The following is a 17202-nucleotide window of genomic DNA, read 5'->3' as shown; positions in this document are numbered from 1 at the left end:
CTGGACGTGATGGAGGGGTAGCAGCTTTGTTTAGAAAGAAGTCAGTCTGTAACTGGCTTTTATTCAAGCTTTGAGCTTCTTTTGTTTGAGTTGGGTCATTCCTACTCGACTCCAGTTGTTTACAGACCTTCGAAATATAAGTATTTTATTAGGGATGTTTCTGACTTTTTGGCTGGAATTTTCCAAAGTATGATTATGTTTTAATTGTTGGTGGCCCCACCAAGCCATTGGTCGAATACTTTCTTAATCTTTTAGACTCCTTTAATCTTGTTCAGCCTGTGTTGGGTCCAACACTCAAACACTGTCACACTCTGAACCCTGGGTTGCCTTTTTGTTTACCGGTTTTAAACATTGAAGTATGTGATGCAATGTTTTCTGTTCTGTTGTGTTTGAAAGCTCTTTGCACTGTTGTGATTTAACTTTTAATTGCGACATGTGTTTTTATGCATCAGCTGCTGAACAGTTTTTTCTTGCTTTTAACAAGTTTTTAGAGCGTCCTACTGGTTTTGGAGATCACCTCTCTTTTTTTCTTAAGTGTGAAATGGTTCTTAATGTTGTTACTCCTTTTAAGAATGTGAGACCTAAACCAAAGTCTGAACCTTGGTTTACCACATCACACGTTCTGCCAGACGAGAGTGTAGAAAATCTGAAAATAATTTGATAAAAGATAAAATACAAGTGTCTTTGTTAAGTCTTTCTCTCAACTTTTAGTTTGTTTGCCCAGAGTTTAGCCTCAGAGAACAGAATTGACCAGAACATGGATGAAGCAAGGAAGTGAGTTTATTTACAGGTGCACAGTGAGGGCAGCAGGGGATCTGTGAAGCGAGAGACAAGTTGGTTTCAGAAGCAGGATCCAAGTAATCCAGGAAGCATTGTGGCTCATCTTTACCTCCCGAGATTCCAGCTACATGAGCAATGGGCCAGAACATAGGCAGAAGCAAGTGATGTCCCAAGGCTAGGATAGATTGCATAGAGTCCTTGGATCAAGGGAAGCCAAACAGAGGAAAACTGGAACAGGATCCAGGACACACGAAGGCTGAAGGACACAATGAAACAAGGGTAAGAAATTATTTTTCAATACAGCTCTTAACAACGCTATAGGAATCTACCAAGCAGTAACTAACATTCCAGTGATGAGTTCAGGTATGGCTCAGCCTTATATACACCAGGTGGCCATCAGGTTAAATTGAAGCCATCTTGGGATAACAATGCTCCAGCCTGCCACTCAGGAACTTTAGAGAACTGACCAATCAGGGGAAACACAGAGAAGCCAGGAATTTCCACACTTTGTAGATATCAGCACATTTTCAAAGAGGAAAAAGCCAAGTTTTCCTTTTTAAATGCACACAGCAGTTATGAAATGTTTTGATTTGGTTTTAAAACCCTTCACAGAAACTGCACTTTTAACAGTTTTTAATGATCTTTTTTAGCTACAGATCCAGGAGACTCAGCTGTTCTCTTGCTTTTAGATCTGACAGCTGCCTTTGACACAGTTGACTACAGTATTTTGATCTCCCGGCTGGACTTATGTGGTATCAAAGCATCTACAATTTATTTGTCCTACAGAAGTTTCTCCTTAAGCCTTGGAGAGCCTGTTTTCCCCTCAGCTCACCTCACAAGTGGAGTTCCCCAAGAATCAATTATTGGACCCACATCATTTTCCATTTACATGCTCCCCTTAGACTCCATTTTTAGAAAATTTAACATCTCATTTCATTCATATGCAGATGACACCCAGATCTATTTTCAGTTGAAGCATCAGCGTCCTTTTTCACTACAACCACTGTTTATGACCTTACCAAGGTAAAAGCTTAAATGTTCTAAACTTCAGTAAAAAAAAAAGGAAATTATTATTTTTGATGTTGCTTCAGGACCTGGGTGACTTGTCATTGCTGATGGATCCATGAATTTTGCTCTCTAGTAGAAAATTGTGATGCATAATTGGGTTATGCAGCAGTACAATGATCCAAAGCACACCAACAAGTATAAATGGCTGAAAATAAACCAAAATGAACTTCTTTAGCTTAATTTTAAAGAGGTTGTTCATGCTTGAAACTGAATTAAAAGAATTCTGCAAAGAAGAGTGACCCAAAAAGTCCCCCCACAGCACTTTAAAGACTGATTGCTAGTAATCAAAAACACTTGGTGCTTTCGAAAGGTGACCGAGCCAGTTATTAGGTTTAGGGGGTGATCACCTTTTCACCATGAGTCATTTTGGTTTTGGTATTTACCTTTAATAAATTAAGTCATAATTTTGAGTGAACCCCACTACACCCCCCCCCCCCCCCCCCCCCCACACACACACACACACACACAAACTGAAAATCTGTAAAAAGGCAAACACTCTTGTACAGCATTATATGTAGTTTTTAATCCATGCAAGTATATAGTTATTACTTTTGTTTATCAATCTATTCCATCTCTTGATTGCTTTCATAAAGATTTCAGAAACATTTTTCTTTTTGCGGATGAATGTTCAGACAATAATTCATTGATGTGTTCAGCATTTGCGGTCTCTTGATGTTGATGCACTCATGTCACTCAAAGACTTCAAGAAAATGCACAGATGTTGCAGACATTGAGGGCACCCACGCATCCGAGTGCCTCGGCAGCGAGAGCTTGGCTTCTCCCACAACTGGGGGCGTTTGTCTTTGACGTTGTGACATGAAGTCTCTAATGTGACGATGTGCTCATACACCCTGCAAGGAGAAAGCAGCCTGTGCTGGCGTGGCATACTATACAACCACGTGGCTCCGTTGACCTCTGCCTATGCACTAAACTTCAGTCTTAATTGTGTCTGGAGGACTTTTTTGCTGTCTTAAGACAAGCTTCAGTTTAAACCGGAAGGCTTCTTGGCTCTTAATGCACAGAGTAGTTAAAGAGATAACAGCCAAGACAGTAGACCTCATTGTGGTGATCCTGTCCCCTTTTATCATTCTAACCAGTTTTTAATGTTATTGCACTGAATCAATCCTTTGTTTCCAAGTCTAAACATCTGCCTCACATTTTACATTTGAAATTTGAACTTTTTGTTTCAATCTGGACAAGGGGCAGTGTGGTGGCCCATGTCAAAGGTGAACCGTGTCCAAAGAATTTCATATTGTCAAAGAAGCGCTTGAGAAAACAGACTGTTTCAACAGTTCATGCCCAAGAGCTATTTTCTTGTGCTTGACAGTTGTGTTGCAGTCACAGCAGAGCTTAATTTGCCTTGGATCCCTTTGCAGCTCAGATCTGAGTTTTGTTGTGATCTGTCCGTACACCCGTCTTCTTACTTGCTCCTGCCATATCATGGGTCCAAAAACAACATATCTTCTTTGATCGTGAATCACAGTAATCTCCCTCTTCATTTGGCATTTAACATAGCTGTGATGTCCTCTGTGTTGATTGCCTCTTGCTGTGCTGCTGAGACTCTTTTTTTTTGTGTAACATTTGGAGGGCTAAATGCTGGTTTCACAGATTAATGTGGAGATCAGAGCGGCTCATCTTTGAACCTGATGAGGTGAGTGACAATAACTGTGTATAATGTGAGTAAATACAAAAAAGTGGTTCTTTTAATTAAAGTTTGTAAGTAAAAGCAGCAAATAACGCTCACGGCTAGCTTTTTAAAACAGCTTTAAATGGTCATTTATCATTTTATGGAAACGAAACATTTCAACTTCAGTTGCATGCATTGATCAAAGAATTAAATCTGCACATTACATAGTGAAGTCACACAGTCATCAATCAACACACACATCATGTTATTATAAACACAATATAATGTACAAGGTTAATAGTGCTTTAAATGTGTTAAAATACAAAGACTTCATATTGAATTTACAATTTATACAAGTACAATATGCCAAATATAACAGCACCCTATACATTTATTGGCACTTCAGGTAAAGATATGTTAAAAGCCTTAAAATAAATATCTGTATTGCAGTTGTGTAATCTTACTCAGACACCATGGAAAAGCTTACTTTAGGGTGTTAGAAAGGAATGCTCTGACTGACAGGAGGAGCAGTGTAGCTTTTGCCTTGGCCATGGCACAACAGACCAGATCTTAACCTTTGTGGAGCTACTGAGGGGGGCAGGGGGTTGTCACAGGAGTTTGGTTCTCTGGACTACAGTGTAGATTTGAAAATATTTTTAAACCTCATTCCCTGGGGCATTTTTTGGGGTTGCAGCAGGATTATGGGGTGTTAGGAATGCTTTGAAGGGCTTTCTGCGGTCCCTGTTTTACCTCAGCAAACGTTGTGTTCTGCCCCTTCCCTGGATCCTGTTTGTGGGGTTCAATTATTTCATAGGGGGTGTGTGTTTTAGGAACCTCAGGGTCTAAATTTAGCATGCTGCAGTTGATGTGGTTTGCATCTACAGGCCATGACCTTCAGCGTTCACTGGTAGTTCACAGCTGATTGTAAAGCCATCAAGACAGTCAGCTCCCCTAAGCCTGGGACCATGGTTCTCAATCACATAAAGGTGGATTAATCCCTTCGGGTTGGGGATTGGCCTCAAATTAAGGAACTTTGGTATATCAGTGTCTTGTTCACAGGTTGTGATAGGATGGAGCAAGAAATAGATAGATGAATTAGGGCCTTTTCAACAGTAATGCATTGCTGCAGTATGTTGTGGTGAAGAAAGAGCTGGGCCAAAAAGCTAATTTCTCAATTTACTGGTCTGTCTATGTTCCAACCCTTTCCCGTGGTTATGAGATATGGTCCTTGATATCCTTGATTGGATGGATGGATGGTTTTAGTAGAAAAATTCAACCTTAAACTTGAGTAAGTTTAGTCAATGTGCAAAAAGATCCATGATAGGACATAATACTAGGTCCCACAAATATTTTTATCATTATTAGGGTTTCAAAGTTCATGCATCCAGCACAGCATGAAACTCTGTTTTCCTCCATTTTGTTTCTACTCCTATAAAGCTCATACTGCAGCCTAAACCATAAAAATAAAAAAAACAGTGGACTTCCCTAAGCATTTTTATGCAGTACATACTTAGAATAAAAAAATACTAATTCCAAAAAAATATAACTGTTAGGTTAATTGGTAGCACTAAACTGTCCTTAGGTACGAATGGGGCCCTGGCCATGGTGTACCTTGCCTTACGCCCGTAGACCTCTGGAGATAGGCATCTGCTCCCCCGTGACCCTGTTCGGAAAAAGTGGGTATAGAAAACGGATGGATGGACTCTGCATCAGATAAGCATGGCCATGACCCTGTGTTTTTTTTTTTTACTACATCCCAAAAAAACCTTCAACAAAAATATTACAGCCTTAATGACCTAGAAATTTGCATATCCTATCCAGAGAGAAGCCAAATATTTGAACTCTTAAAACACAAGAAAGCCAAGTTCGACCAAAGCCTTGTTGCTAAATAGATTGAATTGATTGAATTGAAGTGATTGTTAGTTTGTCAAATATTAGACACGGTAAACAGTGAACAGTGTAACAAATTTGGCAGATGTCCAACACTAGAGAGTGATATAATATGGAGAGGTTTAGTTTGCAAGAAAAATAAGTGAATAAATTTGCATGCAGCTTTGTATATGCATTTTTAAGATTTAAGAGACTTTTAGGTTTTTTTTTTTCTTGGGCAACAACCCAATAAGTCAACCTAAGGGAGAAACAACCTTTGTAGAGACGTTATTGCATAAGGGCTAGACTTGCTAAAGCAGGCTTGAATGCTTTTCATAACTGCTTTCCTGCGGTTATAGTTTTTAATTTATGATCCATGAATTAATGTTTTCCTTGGATGTAAATGTATGACACAGAGGCCCTCTTTAAAATAAGGAAGGCAGTGAGATGGTAGTAGCAATAAACGAGTTTAAAACAAGACAACTAGGAAAGTAAAGGAAAACCTCCAAAGCTCGCTGTTGGAGGACTGTAGCATTTTCTGTGACCTTATGCTACTGCATTAAAACAAGGCTTTATTTTAAGGCTTTTTCCACATCTTCATCAGGGATGCCAATAAATGTTTTAGGAGCTGTAATGTAGGCATAATATATGACAAGCTTTCTAAATCACCACAATAAAACCTTTTCTTACACTCTCTGGCATTCAGATATCATAATATAATTCCTATGACCAATATTTGACAAATTTCTTGAGGCAGGACTCCTCCACCGATGCAAAACATTTTAGTATACAAACAGCATGTGAAAGAAAAGAAACATAACCTTAACATAAACCCAAAGAGCATATTTAGAAACACTGAGGCCGCCACGACTGTGGTGTTTCCAGACTCGAATTTGACATGACAGCTAAGGAATGATGGCGTGACCTCTCTGAGCCGTCACAGTTGTTGCTGCAGCCTATGTGACACATGGTCATATTGTTAGCAGCATAGGCACCCAGTATGTATGTTGGATATAAACAGATGAAGAGATTAGCAATAACTACAAATCCCCAGCGTGCATCACTACATTACTTTAAAGACTGTGGATTAATGGCTGTGACATTAACCTCACTGCAAGAATGCCGAGTGGAAGTCAGGAAGTAAATGTCTGCCAGCTGGGACCTTTCACCTCCAAGCCTCCTGTTCTGCCCAATCGTCAGTCAGCGTACAGGATGAACCCTGAAAAGGTGCTGTATTTGTTGCTGTTGCCCCCATGAGCTTTGCCCCCATCCAGTTTGATAAAAATCTCATCACCCGCATCCAAATGAAGTATGACACTGTTGCTGGCATAGTCATAACTCTGGTCTTGGTCTTGGGCGATGGCACTGGCCCTGACCTGGAATATTAAACACAGAGATGCAACGAGAGGCAAGAGAAGAGAATTAGTCACTAAAAAAATAGAATGCCTTGCTTGTCTAACGATAATCAAAATCTATAGATACGGCGTTGTAAAAAAAGTATTTGACCTCTGAGATATTTTTTCTGTTTTGATTTTTGTCACACACATGTTTCCAAGGAGTGGCCGCTCAACCAAAATTATTCCCAGAGAGCATCAAAAACTAATTCGGAAGGTCACAGACGAACACAGAGCAACATCTAAAGCCTTTCAGACCTCACTTGCCTCAGTTAAGTCAGTGTTTATGATTCAATAATGAAAGACTGGGTGTAGGTTGCATCCACGGGTGAGTTTCAAGGCCAAAACCAGTGCTGACCAAAAAGAAACAAAGGGCCTATCTCAAATTTGTCAAACATCTTGACGATCCCCAAGATCTTTGGGAAAACGTTCTGTTACCTGATGAGAGTTTTGGAAGGGGTACATCCTGTTACATCAGGTGTCTAAATTACAATATCATTTCAGGAAAAGAACATGCACCAACTGTCAAACATGGTGGTGGTAGCATGATGATTTGATGGTGCTTTGCTGTTTCAGGACCTTGGTAATTTGTCATAATTGATGGTATTATGAATTATGCTCTTTAGCAAAAAAAAAAAACCTGACAGAGAATGTTGAGCCAGTTTGTGACCTTAAACACAGTTGCACTTGGGTTATACAGTAGGACAATGATTCAAAGTCCACACCTGAACAGCTCAGAAAAGTAAAGGTTTTGTTGTGGCCTAGTCAGTCTGGACCTAAATCCAACTGAGATGCTGTGACGTGTCCTTAAACAGGCCGTTCATCCTCTTAAATGCTTTCAATGTGGCTGAATTAAAACATTTTTTAAAAGAAGCGTGGGCGTTTTTTCACAGTGATGTGAAAGGCTCATTGCCAGTTGCTGCAAATGTTTGATGGCAGTTGCTGTCGCCAAGGGTGGCACAACCAGTTATTAGGTTTAGAGGGCAATTATTCTTTCACATAGGACCATGTCGGTTTGGGTAGCTAAGTACGTTAATAAATATTATTTGAAAACTGCCTTTTGCAATTTCTCAGGTTGTCTTAGCCTGATATTAAATATATTAGCTTGGTCATCTGAAACACTTATACATGAGAAAAAAAACACAAAAACAGAAGAAATCTTTTTCACAGTACTGCAGATAAATCGAATATAACAATTTTGTAACAAATAAGCCTCTGTGAAGAAACTTAACTTTTCAACAATACATCCTTGAAGTGTTATAGTTTTAATGTCATTTAAAAAAACTTGCAGCAAGATAAAGCCTGTATTAAAAAGTTTGACTTTGTGTAAGTGTGTCCCCTCTGGTGAATATCTTGTTTTTATCTTATGACTCAGCTGAAAGGGTCAGGCTTGAGTCAGTCTGCCTGTAAGGAATAAAGTCAGTGCATACTATCCTTTTCCCTCATCTTCTACTCCTACGTCCTTGTTCTGCAGGGGTAAGAGCCGGAAAATGCCATGTTTTGCCACATATAAGTGTCATTTTGTCAACACAGGGTAATTATGTACGGTGTTGGCTTGGGAGCATCATTCCCAAATCTGCTCGCCTGTCTCGGGGTAAGTTCCTTAGCATGTTTCCGCTGGGAGACAGATCCCCTCTTAGGCTTTACTCCAGCTTTACTGCGCCATCCATAAAAGTTTAATCCGAGCTCCGACAAAGATTCTGACGACAGGTTAGCTGAACCAAAAATAAAAACATTATCCTGCATGCACAGTTTGAGATGAAAGGTTATGGGACAGATTAATTTTTAGGTATCCTAAGCTTCCTCTGCTTCAGCTGTACAATACCTACCACTGACATACAAATAATATCTACTGAAAATTTAGATATTCTGTAGGTTTTCAACTCTGTGTGGAGCAAGGTATCATCATTGTGACATTTTTTACCATTACATCACAAAAATATGACACTGTCATAATCGATTTGTTGACAAATAAAGATTTAAAAGTATGGCTTAAATATGTATTTAATCGCCCTCAACCAATACTTTGCAAAACCACCTATAATTGCAATTATAGCTGCAAGTCATTTGGGGAATGTCTCTGCCAGCTTTATACATCTGGCCCTTGCTTCTTGAAGTTGGGCCATACTATTTCCTTTTTCAGATGATGAATTGAAAAGTGCACTGTGAAATGTTCAGTTTGTGATATTGTTTTACAACCTAACCATGCTTTAAACATTTCCACAACTTTCTACCTGACCTGCCTGATGTGTCCCTTCATCTTCATAATGTTGTTTGTTAACTAATGAGCTTTATGGAAATGAATGCAACACTTTGATTAGTAAAAAAAATGTTGAATGACATGCATCATATTCCTTCCAAGTCATGCACTGCTTTGTGTTGATTTATCAAATATAGTCCAAATAAAATGCATTTAAGTTTGTGGTTTTAATAAGACAAAGTGGAATGGGTATGAATACTTTTACAAGGCTAAGTAGTCCTTGATGTTCAGTTTTTTGATGTATCTCTAGTCCCACACAACCAATTCAACCAGCTAAATTACCACCTCGGGATGTAACCAAGTTCTGCAGAGGCCTGGTAATGACCCATTCATTTGACTCAGGTTTGCCGAACCAGGGAGACATGCAGGACACGGCTCCCCTGTGGAGAAGAATTGGACACCACTGAATTTTAAATGATATAAGAAAGCTCTGGCTCAGCAACTCTTCCCTGGAGAGACAGCAGAAAAACCATGATGACACATCATAGGAGAAAATTTTGTAAAAGAAAATAAAGCTTGTGTATATTTGTAAAAATGATACTATCTTGTACAAGTAAAAACAGAACAACATTCATGTAAGGAAATTCTAGGAACCACTTAGTATTGTACAGTACATTTTCAAATCTAACAGATAATCAAAAAATAAACAAATACTTATTTTATCATTTAAAAGATATTATAAAAGATAATTTCACCTGAAAGCAGACAAATATAAACAGACTGAATAATTACAGTGCTCATCGGTTAATATGTCTGTTAATAAGTCACTGATTGTGAATACAAGGACTAAAAGAGATAGTTTAGGATTATTGAAGATCCTGTTAAGCAGTCAATATTTCACCTTCAGTATATAGCTTTCTTAGGATCTTAATTTAATGTAAATCCAGATTAGTGTCTCCTGTAGGCTAGAACTAATGGCTAGTCGAACAGGGACCAACACCAATGTAGACCTCTGGCATCTTAAAACAACTACAGCCTCAAAACAGTTGTAGTGACTTATGCAAATGCTGTTTTATGAGACTTCAAACCATGGTCACATTTTCATTCTTTGATTATTTACACAAGAAATCTGTAATGTTTCATTTTTGTAAGGACTCAAACGTAGAAAACACAACCCGAAGTAAAGATACAGTACAGACCAAAAGTTTGGACACACCTTCTCATTCAAAGAGTTTTCTTTATTTTCATGACTATGAATATTGTAGCTTCACACTGAAGACATCAAAACTATGAATTAACACATGTGGAATTAAATACTGAACAAAAAAGAAACAACTGAAAATATGTCTTATATTCTAGGTTCTTCAAAGTAGCCACCTTTTGCTTTGATTACTGCTCCGCACACTCTTGGCATTCTGTTGATGAGCTTCAAGAGGTAGTCACCTGAAATGGTTTTCACTTCACAGCTGTGCCCTGTCAGGTTTGATAAGACCAAGAGTCCCCTCTGCTGCGGACGATAAGTTCATCCGAGTCACCAGCCTCAGAAATCGCAGGTTAACAGCAGCTCAGATTAGAGAACAGGTCAATACCACACAGAGTTCTAGCAGCAGACACATCTCTAGAATAACTGTTAAGAGGAGACTGTGTGAATCAGGCCTTCATGGTAAAATAGCTGCTAGGAAACCACTGCTGAGGACAGGCAACAAGCCGAAGAGACTTGTTTGGGCTAAAGAACACAAGGAATGGACATTAGACCAGTGGAAATCTGTGCTTTGGTCTGATGAGTCCAAGTTTGAGATCTTTGGTTCCAACCACTGTGTCTTTGTGCGGCGCAGAAGAGGTGAACGGATGGGCTCTACATGCCTGGTTCCCACCGTGAAGCATGGAGGAGGAGGTGTGATGGTGTGGGGGTGCTTTGCTGGTGACACTGTTGGGGATTTATTCAAAATTGAAGACATACTGAACCAGCATGGCTACCACAGCATCTTGCAGCGGCATGCTATTCCATCCGGTTTGCGTTTAGTTGGACCATCATTTATTTTTCAACAGGACAATGACCCCAAACACACCTCCAGGCTGTGTAAGGGCTATTTGACCAAGAAGGAGAGTGATGGGGTGCTGCGCCAGATGACCTGACCTCCACTGTCACCGGACCTGAACCCAATCGAGATGGTTTGGGGTGAGCTGGACCGCAGAGTGAAGGCAAAAGGGCCAACAAGTGCTAATCATCTCTGGGAACTCCTTCAAGACTGTTGGAAACCATTTCAGGTGACTACCTCTTGAAGCTCATCAACAGAATGCCAAGAGTGTGAGGAGCAGTAATCAAAGCAAAAGGTGGCTACTTTGAAGAACCTAGAATATAAGACATATTTTCAGTTGTTTCACACTTTTTTGTTCAGTATATAATTCCACATGTGTTAATTCATAGTTTTGATCCCTTCAGTGTGAAGCTACAATATCCATAGTCATGTAAATAAAGACAACTCTTTGAATGAGGTGTGTCCAAACTTTTGGTCTGTACTGTAAGTAATTTAATAATAAATAAATAAAAACTTACAAAACAGGAAGCCTAGGAAAGTCTCACAGGAAGTAACACAAAAGGAACTAATAAGGAAAACACCTAACAATAATGAACACGGAAAAATAAACTTAAGAAAGCAAGACCTACATTACAAAATAAACAACAAAGAAATTGGCAAACTACATACACAAAAGAAAATCAAATCCCAAACATCTCAGGATTGTGACAAAAACAAGGTTTAAAGAAATTGCAAACAGGGCGTAACCACCACCTAGAGAGGAATGAAATAAATAAACTTTTTGATGATATTCTAATTTATTAATATAAACCATGGGCTTTTAAATTTGTCATGTTTCTGTACAAAAACCAGAATAGCCATTTTTTATTTCATAGGCTAAGTAAGTTTGTAAGTCTGATCTTAACTTGAGAAAATTGGCTTTTTCCTCTAAATACTAAGAGGAATATTGTTCAAAAATGAATTGTCCATGTGTTACGCCCAGTTTCCCCTAGTTTTGTTGCTCAGTATCATCATCGAGACAGGCTGATGTGACATTTTTTAATTTCATTCAGACAGTGCTGAGTTACTCCTTTTGTTTTATTGTGATTATTATATTAAATTAGCTTTTCTAGGTCAAAATAAAAAAATCGTGTATTTTAGATCAGGCATGTAATTTAATAAAGTATTTCTTTGTGGGGATTAATGTGGTTGTATGCTCGCATGGAAAATGCTTTCATTCTACTGAGATTATCTCCCGTAAAATTGGAATGCAATTAAGCCTACAGTAACAGAACATAGTGAAAATAAACCACTGCGACAGGCCTACAATAAAATATTTGTGACATGTCTGTCAGATTTATTTCTTAGGAACTGCTTTTGTTTTATGTCCTATAATATTCAGCTTCCTAATGAAAACAGGTAAACACTTTGAAACTGATTTGACTGCAGAAGGCTTTTTCAAACCACTCTATTTTCCTCATCCTAATCAGCTGCACTGAATGCTATTTTATGTTGTAAAACAACTTGTAATCCTGCTCTTCCTCACAAACAAGACACTCTGAGAATAGCTGGAGTGTTACTGTGCACCCTCTGTGTTCAGCCTGTTGCAGCCCGGATGAGATGTGTACAAGTGTCGAGGCTTAGATCAACATGTTGTTTGGTTGGCGTCATCGCCCGCAGCCCTTTAGGACATTACAAAATCCCCCGTGAATTTAGCAAATATCATGATAATCAAAAGCTTTGGCCTGATAGGCAGCCTGATAACATGTCCTGGCACACCATGATTCCAAAAAGCTTGTTGTATTTTAAAGGGCAACTGCTTTGAACTACCCATAACCCTGGGCTGTTTTCTGATGTGTGCTAAGCAGAGATAGGGCTGCACTCCCTCCACTCATGTCAATCTGTACATCATTTCAGGATGTGCAAAAATGCACAGATAAACAATCTGGCAGCATGCCAATGTGGATTGTCATTACACCAGGCTTAAACACCAGACCAAGCCTAAAACCATTGCACACATGATTACCCAATTAAGACTACCTGCAAACTGCTTTTATCTTTCTTTAGGCATGTCACCACACTTTAGGTTTAAGGATTCAGTGATTTAACCCTTTTATGCATAGTAGTCACTACAGTGGGGCAACTATTTAAAAAATGTTATCTTGTATGTGGGTGTGTACTTGCATAACGTCAGCCTCAAAGCATAATCAATAGCATAAAAAGTCAAGACTAAGGCAATTATGCTATGGGGCTAGTGATATAATCTACTTCATTGGACTGCAAACTCCATACACTGCCATCTACGGGACAGCCTGTGTACGTTCACAAGGAAAATGACAAAATTGCAAGCAATCCATCCATCCATGTGGACATCATGCAGCACTGAATATACAAGGGTTGGACAATGAAACTGAAACACCTGGTTTTAGACCACGATAATTTATTAGTATGTTGTAGGGCCTCCTTTGCGGCCAATACAGCGTCAATTTGTCTTGGGAATGACATATACAAGTCCTGCACAGTGGTCAGAGGGATTTTAAGCCATTCTTCTTGCAGGATAGTGGCCAGATCACTACGTGATACTGGTGGAGGAAAACGTTTCCTGACTCGCTCCTCCAAAACACCCCAAAGTGGCTCAATAATATTTAGATCTGGTGACTGTGCAGGCCATGGGAGATGTTCAACTTCACTTTCATGTTCATCAAACCAATCTTTCACCAGTCTTTCTGTGTGTATTGGTGCACTGTCATCCTGATACACGGCACCGCCTTCAGGATACAATGTTTGAACCATTGGATGCACATGGTCCTCAAGGATGGTTCGGTAGTCCTTGGCAGTGACGCGCCCATCTAGCACAAGTATTGGGCCAAGGGAATGCCATGATATGGCAGCCCAAACCATCACTGATCCACCCCCAAGCTTCACTCTGGGCATGCAACAGTCTGGGTGGTACGCTTCTTTGGGGCTTCTCCACACCGTAACTCTCCCGGATGTGGGGAAAACAGTAAAGGTGGACTCATCAGAGAACAATACATGTTTCACATTGTCCACAGCCCAAGATTTGCGCTCCTTGCACCATTGAAACCGACGTTTGGCATTGGCGTGATTGACCAAAGGTTTGGCTATAGCAGCCCGGCCGTGTATATTGACCCTGTGGAGCTCCCGACGGACAGTTCTGGTGGAAACAGGAGAGTTGAGGTGCACATTTAATTGTGTCGTGATTTGGGCAGCCCTGGTTTTATGTTTTTTGGATACAATCCGGGTTAGCACCGAACATCCCTTTCAGACAGCTTCCTCTTGCGTCCACAGTTAATCCTGTTGGATGTCGTTCGTCCTTCTTGGTGGTATGCTGACATTACCCTGGATACCGTGGCTCTTGATACATCACAAAGACTTGCTGTCTTGGTCACAGATGCGCCAGCAAGACGTGCACCAACAATTTGTCCTCTTTGAACTCTGGTATGTCACCCATAACGTTGTGTGCATTTCAATATTTTGAGCAAAACTGTGCTCTTACCCTGCTAATTGAACCTTCACACTCTGCTCTTACTGGTGCAATGTGCAATCAATGAAGACTGGCTACCAGGCTGGTCCAATTTAGCCATGAAACCTCCCACACTAAAATGGCAGGTGTTTCACTTTTATTGTACATCCCCTGTAGTTTAACCAGTGGTGGTTCTTGCAAGAATGGCTGTCAGGGAATCCCCCTCCTTTTGAGCCCATTTAACAATTTTTTGTTTTCATAAGTAAAACAAAGTTTTCTTAAATTTCTAATTAGTTTCAGATATTGTCTCTTCAGAATATTCCAGTTAGGTCTATACAATCAAGGTATTTTACATTTTAAATGAGTGAACTTCAAATATAATCCAGGTTCCTTAGTTCTGAAGAGGAATCGCTGAATCAAATACCAATTTTAGCATCATTAGTCACCTGTTGAATGTATGACCTTAATATCTCATAGTGCTTTCATTGTAAGAAATTACACGGTGGTGCCCAATTCTTACAGACTAGACTTGCAAAAAGGCAATAGAAAATGCATTTTGGCATGCAACTGAGTGAAAACCTTTTCTCTATTTCAAGTACTAGTTCTGCCCCCTGGTCGTATGGGACCCTGGGAGGTGAACCATTGCTGTGTTTATATTACTCTGGCAAACGCTTCAAAGGTTGTAAATCTTTCTGAGGTATAAAACATATTTTTTGTCATTAGACTGTAAGATGCTTTAGTAACTAAAGCTACCGAGGAAGCTTTGAATTTACTGCCTGTCAAAGCTCCTGGTGAAAAAAAGACCCCTATGGACAAATAACATGTTAACTTCAATAAACAAGTAAGGACCAATATAACTAATATCAATTCTTAGAGTATAAAATGTATTTTTGCATGAAATTGCAATTATTAATCTGTCCATTAGAGTGGACATCATGCATTACTGGCTATATTGTTGCAGAAAATGCTTCTACAACCTTAAATGCCTCTACAGTAAAAAAAAAAAACTGAACTGTAACTTACTATTTTTTCAACCAAACAATAGATTCTTAAGCTTAAGATCAATTTATTGTTATTTTATGCAGCGCAACAGAGAGGAAGTGCGTTACAACGAAGAGCTGTTTGAGACAGGAGTATATTGATGAAAGAGACCAAGAAGTCAGGAACAGATTTTTTAACTACACTGGACATGCTAATGGTAAAATAGTCCAATGTCATAGTTTTCACTCAGTTATGAATTTATGACATGTGTATTCGTTATTCCTAAGGATGAACACAAGTTGTCCACATGACAGGACATGTGAAAACTGAAGCGTAGATATTTATTTATATTTTATTTCTTGCTGACAATAATGTAAAACACTGCAATTATCCATGTATGTGAAAGTGTTAGGATGGATCTTTATCTTCTTATAGTTTAGAAAAGCTACACCTTTGTCTGTTTATAAAAGCAGTGTATCAAAAATATCACCCACCAGACCATTTTTGATCAAGTCAGCCCACATGCTGGTGCCGTCTCCTCCTCTCATCAGCACATTGTAGATGAAAAAGTAGGTGCCTGGAATCTTACAGGTGAACTTGCCTGTCGCGCCCTCGTAGTTTCCTCCAATGTTAGTCACCACATCATCGAATCGGAGAATGTCATAGCCTTCTTGGGGGTTTCGTAGTCCTGCGTAAAACGCCACCCGAGGGGTGGTGTTGTAGGTGGTTGTGCTAACCGCTCCGAGGATCCCTGTTCGAACCATGTCTCCACTGTCCCCTGGTGGTCCCCTTGGACCTGGTGGACCTGGTTCTCCAGGAGGTCCAGGAGGTCCAGGCTTGCCTGGACGTCCAGGTTTGCCTTGTGGGCTATTTGCGCTGTATGTAGGCAGTGGAGGGCCGATGCTGTGATCACCTAGGTCTTCTTCATTGTCCACCAAAAAGCCACTGGTTGATGTGTCTGTGTGGATACCTGTTCCCGTGGTGCCCGTGCTAGGGAAGGGGTCGCAGACCATCCGGCAGGTACCCAGCATCTCATAGTGGCTCGCGCTGTCATCTGTGCCACCAGCACCCACAGAGCTGACGAGCACAGGGATGAGGACCACCAGAACCAGGACCAGCATGACCCCCACCGCAGCTGCCACCAGGGTCTTCCGCCCGATGCTCAGCCTGGGAAGGGGCTGCGCTGCCAGCCTGGAACTCTCCGGGGCAGAAATGGTGACTGTGGGGCGTGCGTCCACCCAGCAGAACGCAGACACAAGGGAGGATCTCTGATGGTGGAGATGATGCTCAGGGGGGAGACCCGGTCTGAGACTGCAAGTGTGTAACAGAGCTCTGCAGGAGTGGAGAGAGAGAGAGGGAGAGGAGGAAGGGACCAGAGTGAGCAAAAGGAGAGAGGGTAAATGAGAGTGGTGGAGGAGGAGAGAATGAGGGAAAAAAGAAGAAGGAAGGGGGGGGAATGAGTGAACAACACACTCACTAACTGATTCAGATCTGTGGGGGCACTTTACTGTCGGCAGATGTTTAAAACCAGTGACAATATGAGGGAGAATGATAAACAGAACATAATAAAATAATTTATCTTTACTAAACACAGGAAAAAGACACAAGAAATATATTGTAAAGGAGGTGTTTGCTTGGATAAATGCATTTGGCATTTTCAAAACCATTGCCTGGTTATCTTCTGTGTCAGTTTTTATCTATAGCAAACTAGTGCCTTGCTAAATTACAAACTTCAGCGTGTCTTAAAATTTTAGGTGATACCACAAGGTAATGCAAAAGTA

The 17202-nt window shown here is 40.2% G+C and overlaps 1 protein-coding gene across 3 annotated transcripts; it reads right to left on the bottom strand.

The window, feature by feature from the left end:
* Positions 1-758: 758 nt before the first annotated feature.
* On the bottom strand, positions 759-16763 carry LOC124874608 (C1q-related factor-like). 3 transcript variants are annotated; one of them, XM_047376025.1, is made up of 3 exons: positions 15916-16688; positions 6452-6720; positions 759-1036 (listed from the first exon to the last, which is right to left on the bottom strand). In XM_047376025.1, exons 1-2 carry the CDS (start codon positions 16540-16542, stop codon positions 6541-6543), a joined length of 807 nt encoding a protein of 268 aa, XP_047231981.1. In that variant the 5' UTR covers positions 16543-16688; the 3' UTR covers positions 759-1036; positions 6452-6540. The 3 variants fall into 3 exon arrangements, with proteins under 3 accessions (XP_047231981.1, XP_047231982.1, XP_047231983.1); XM_047376026.1 differs by lacking the exon at positions 6452-6720; XM_047376027.1 differs by lacking the exon at positions 759-1036 and having other exon boundaries at positions 2352-6720; positions 15916-16763.
* Between the last annotated feature and the right edge of the window lie 439 nt (positions 16764-17202).

Source organism: Girardinichthys multiradiatus, chromosome 10 (assembly GCF_021462225.1).
Source record: "Girardinichthys multiradiatus isolate DD_20200921_A chromosome 10, DD_fGirMul_XY1, whole genome shotgun sequence".
NCBI classification, from domain to species: Eukaryota; Metazoa; Chordata; class Actinopteri; order Cyprinodontiformes; family Goodeidae; genus Girardinichthys; species Girardinichthys multiradiatus.
Note: the sequence above shows the minus strand (reverse complement) of the source record. Positions and strands in the feature narration are given on the sequence as shown.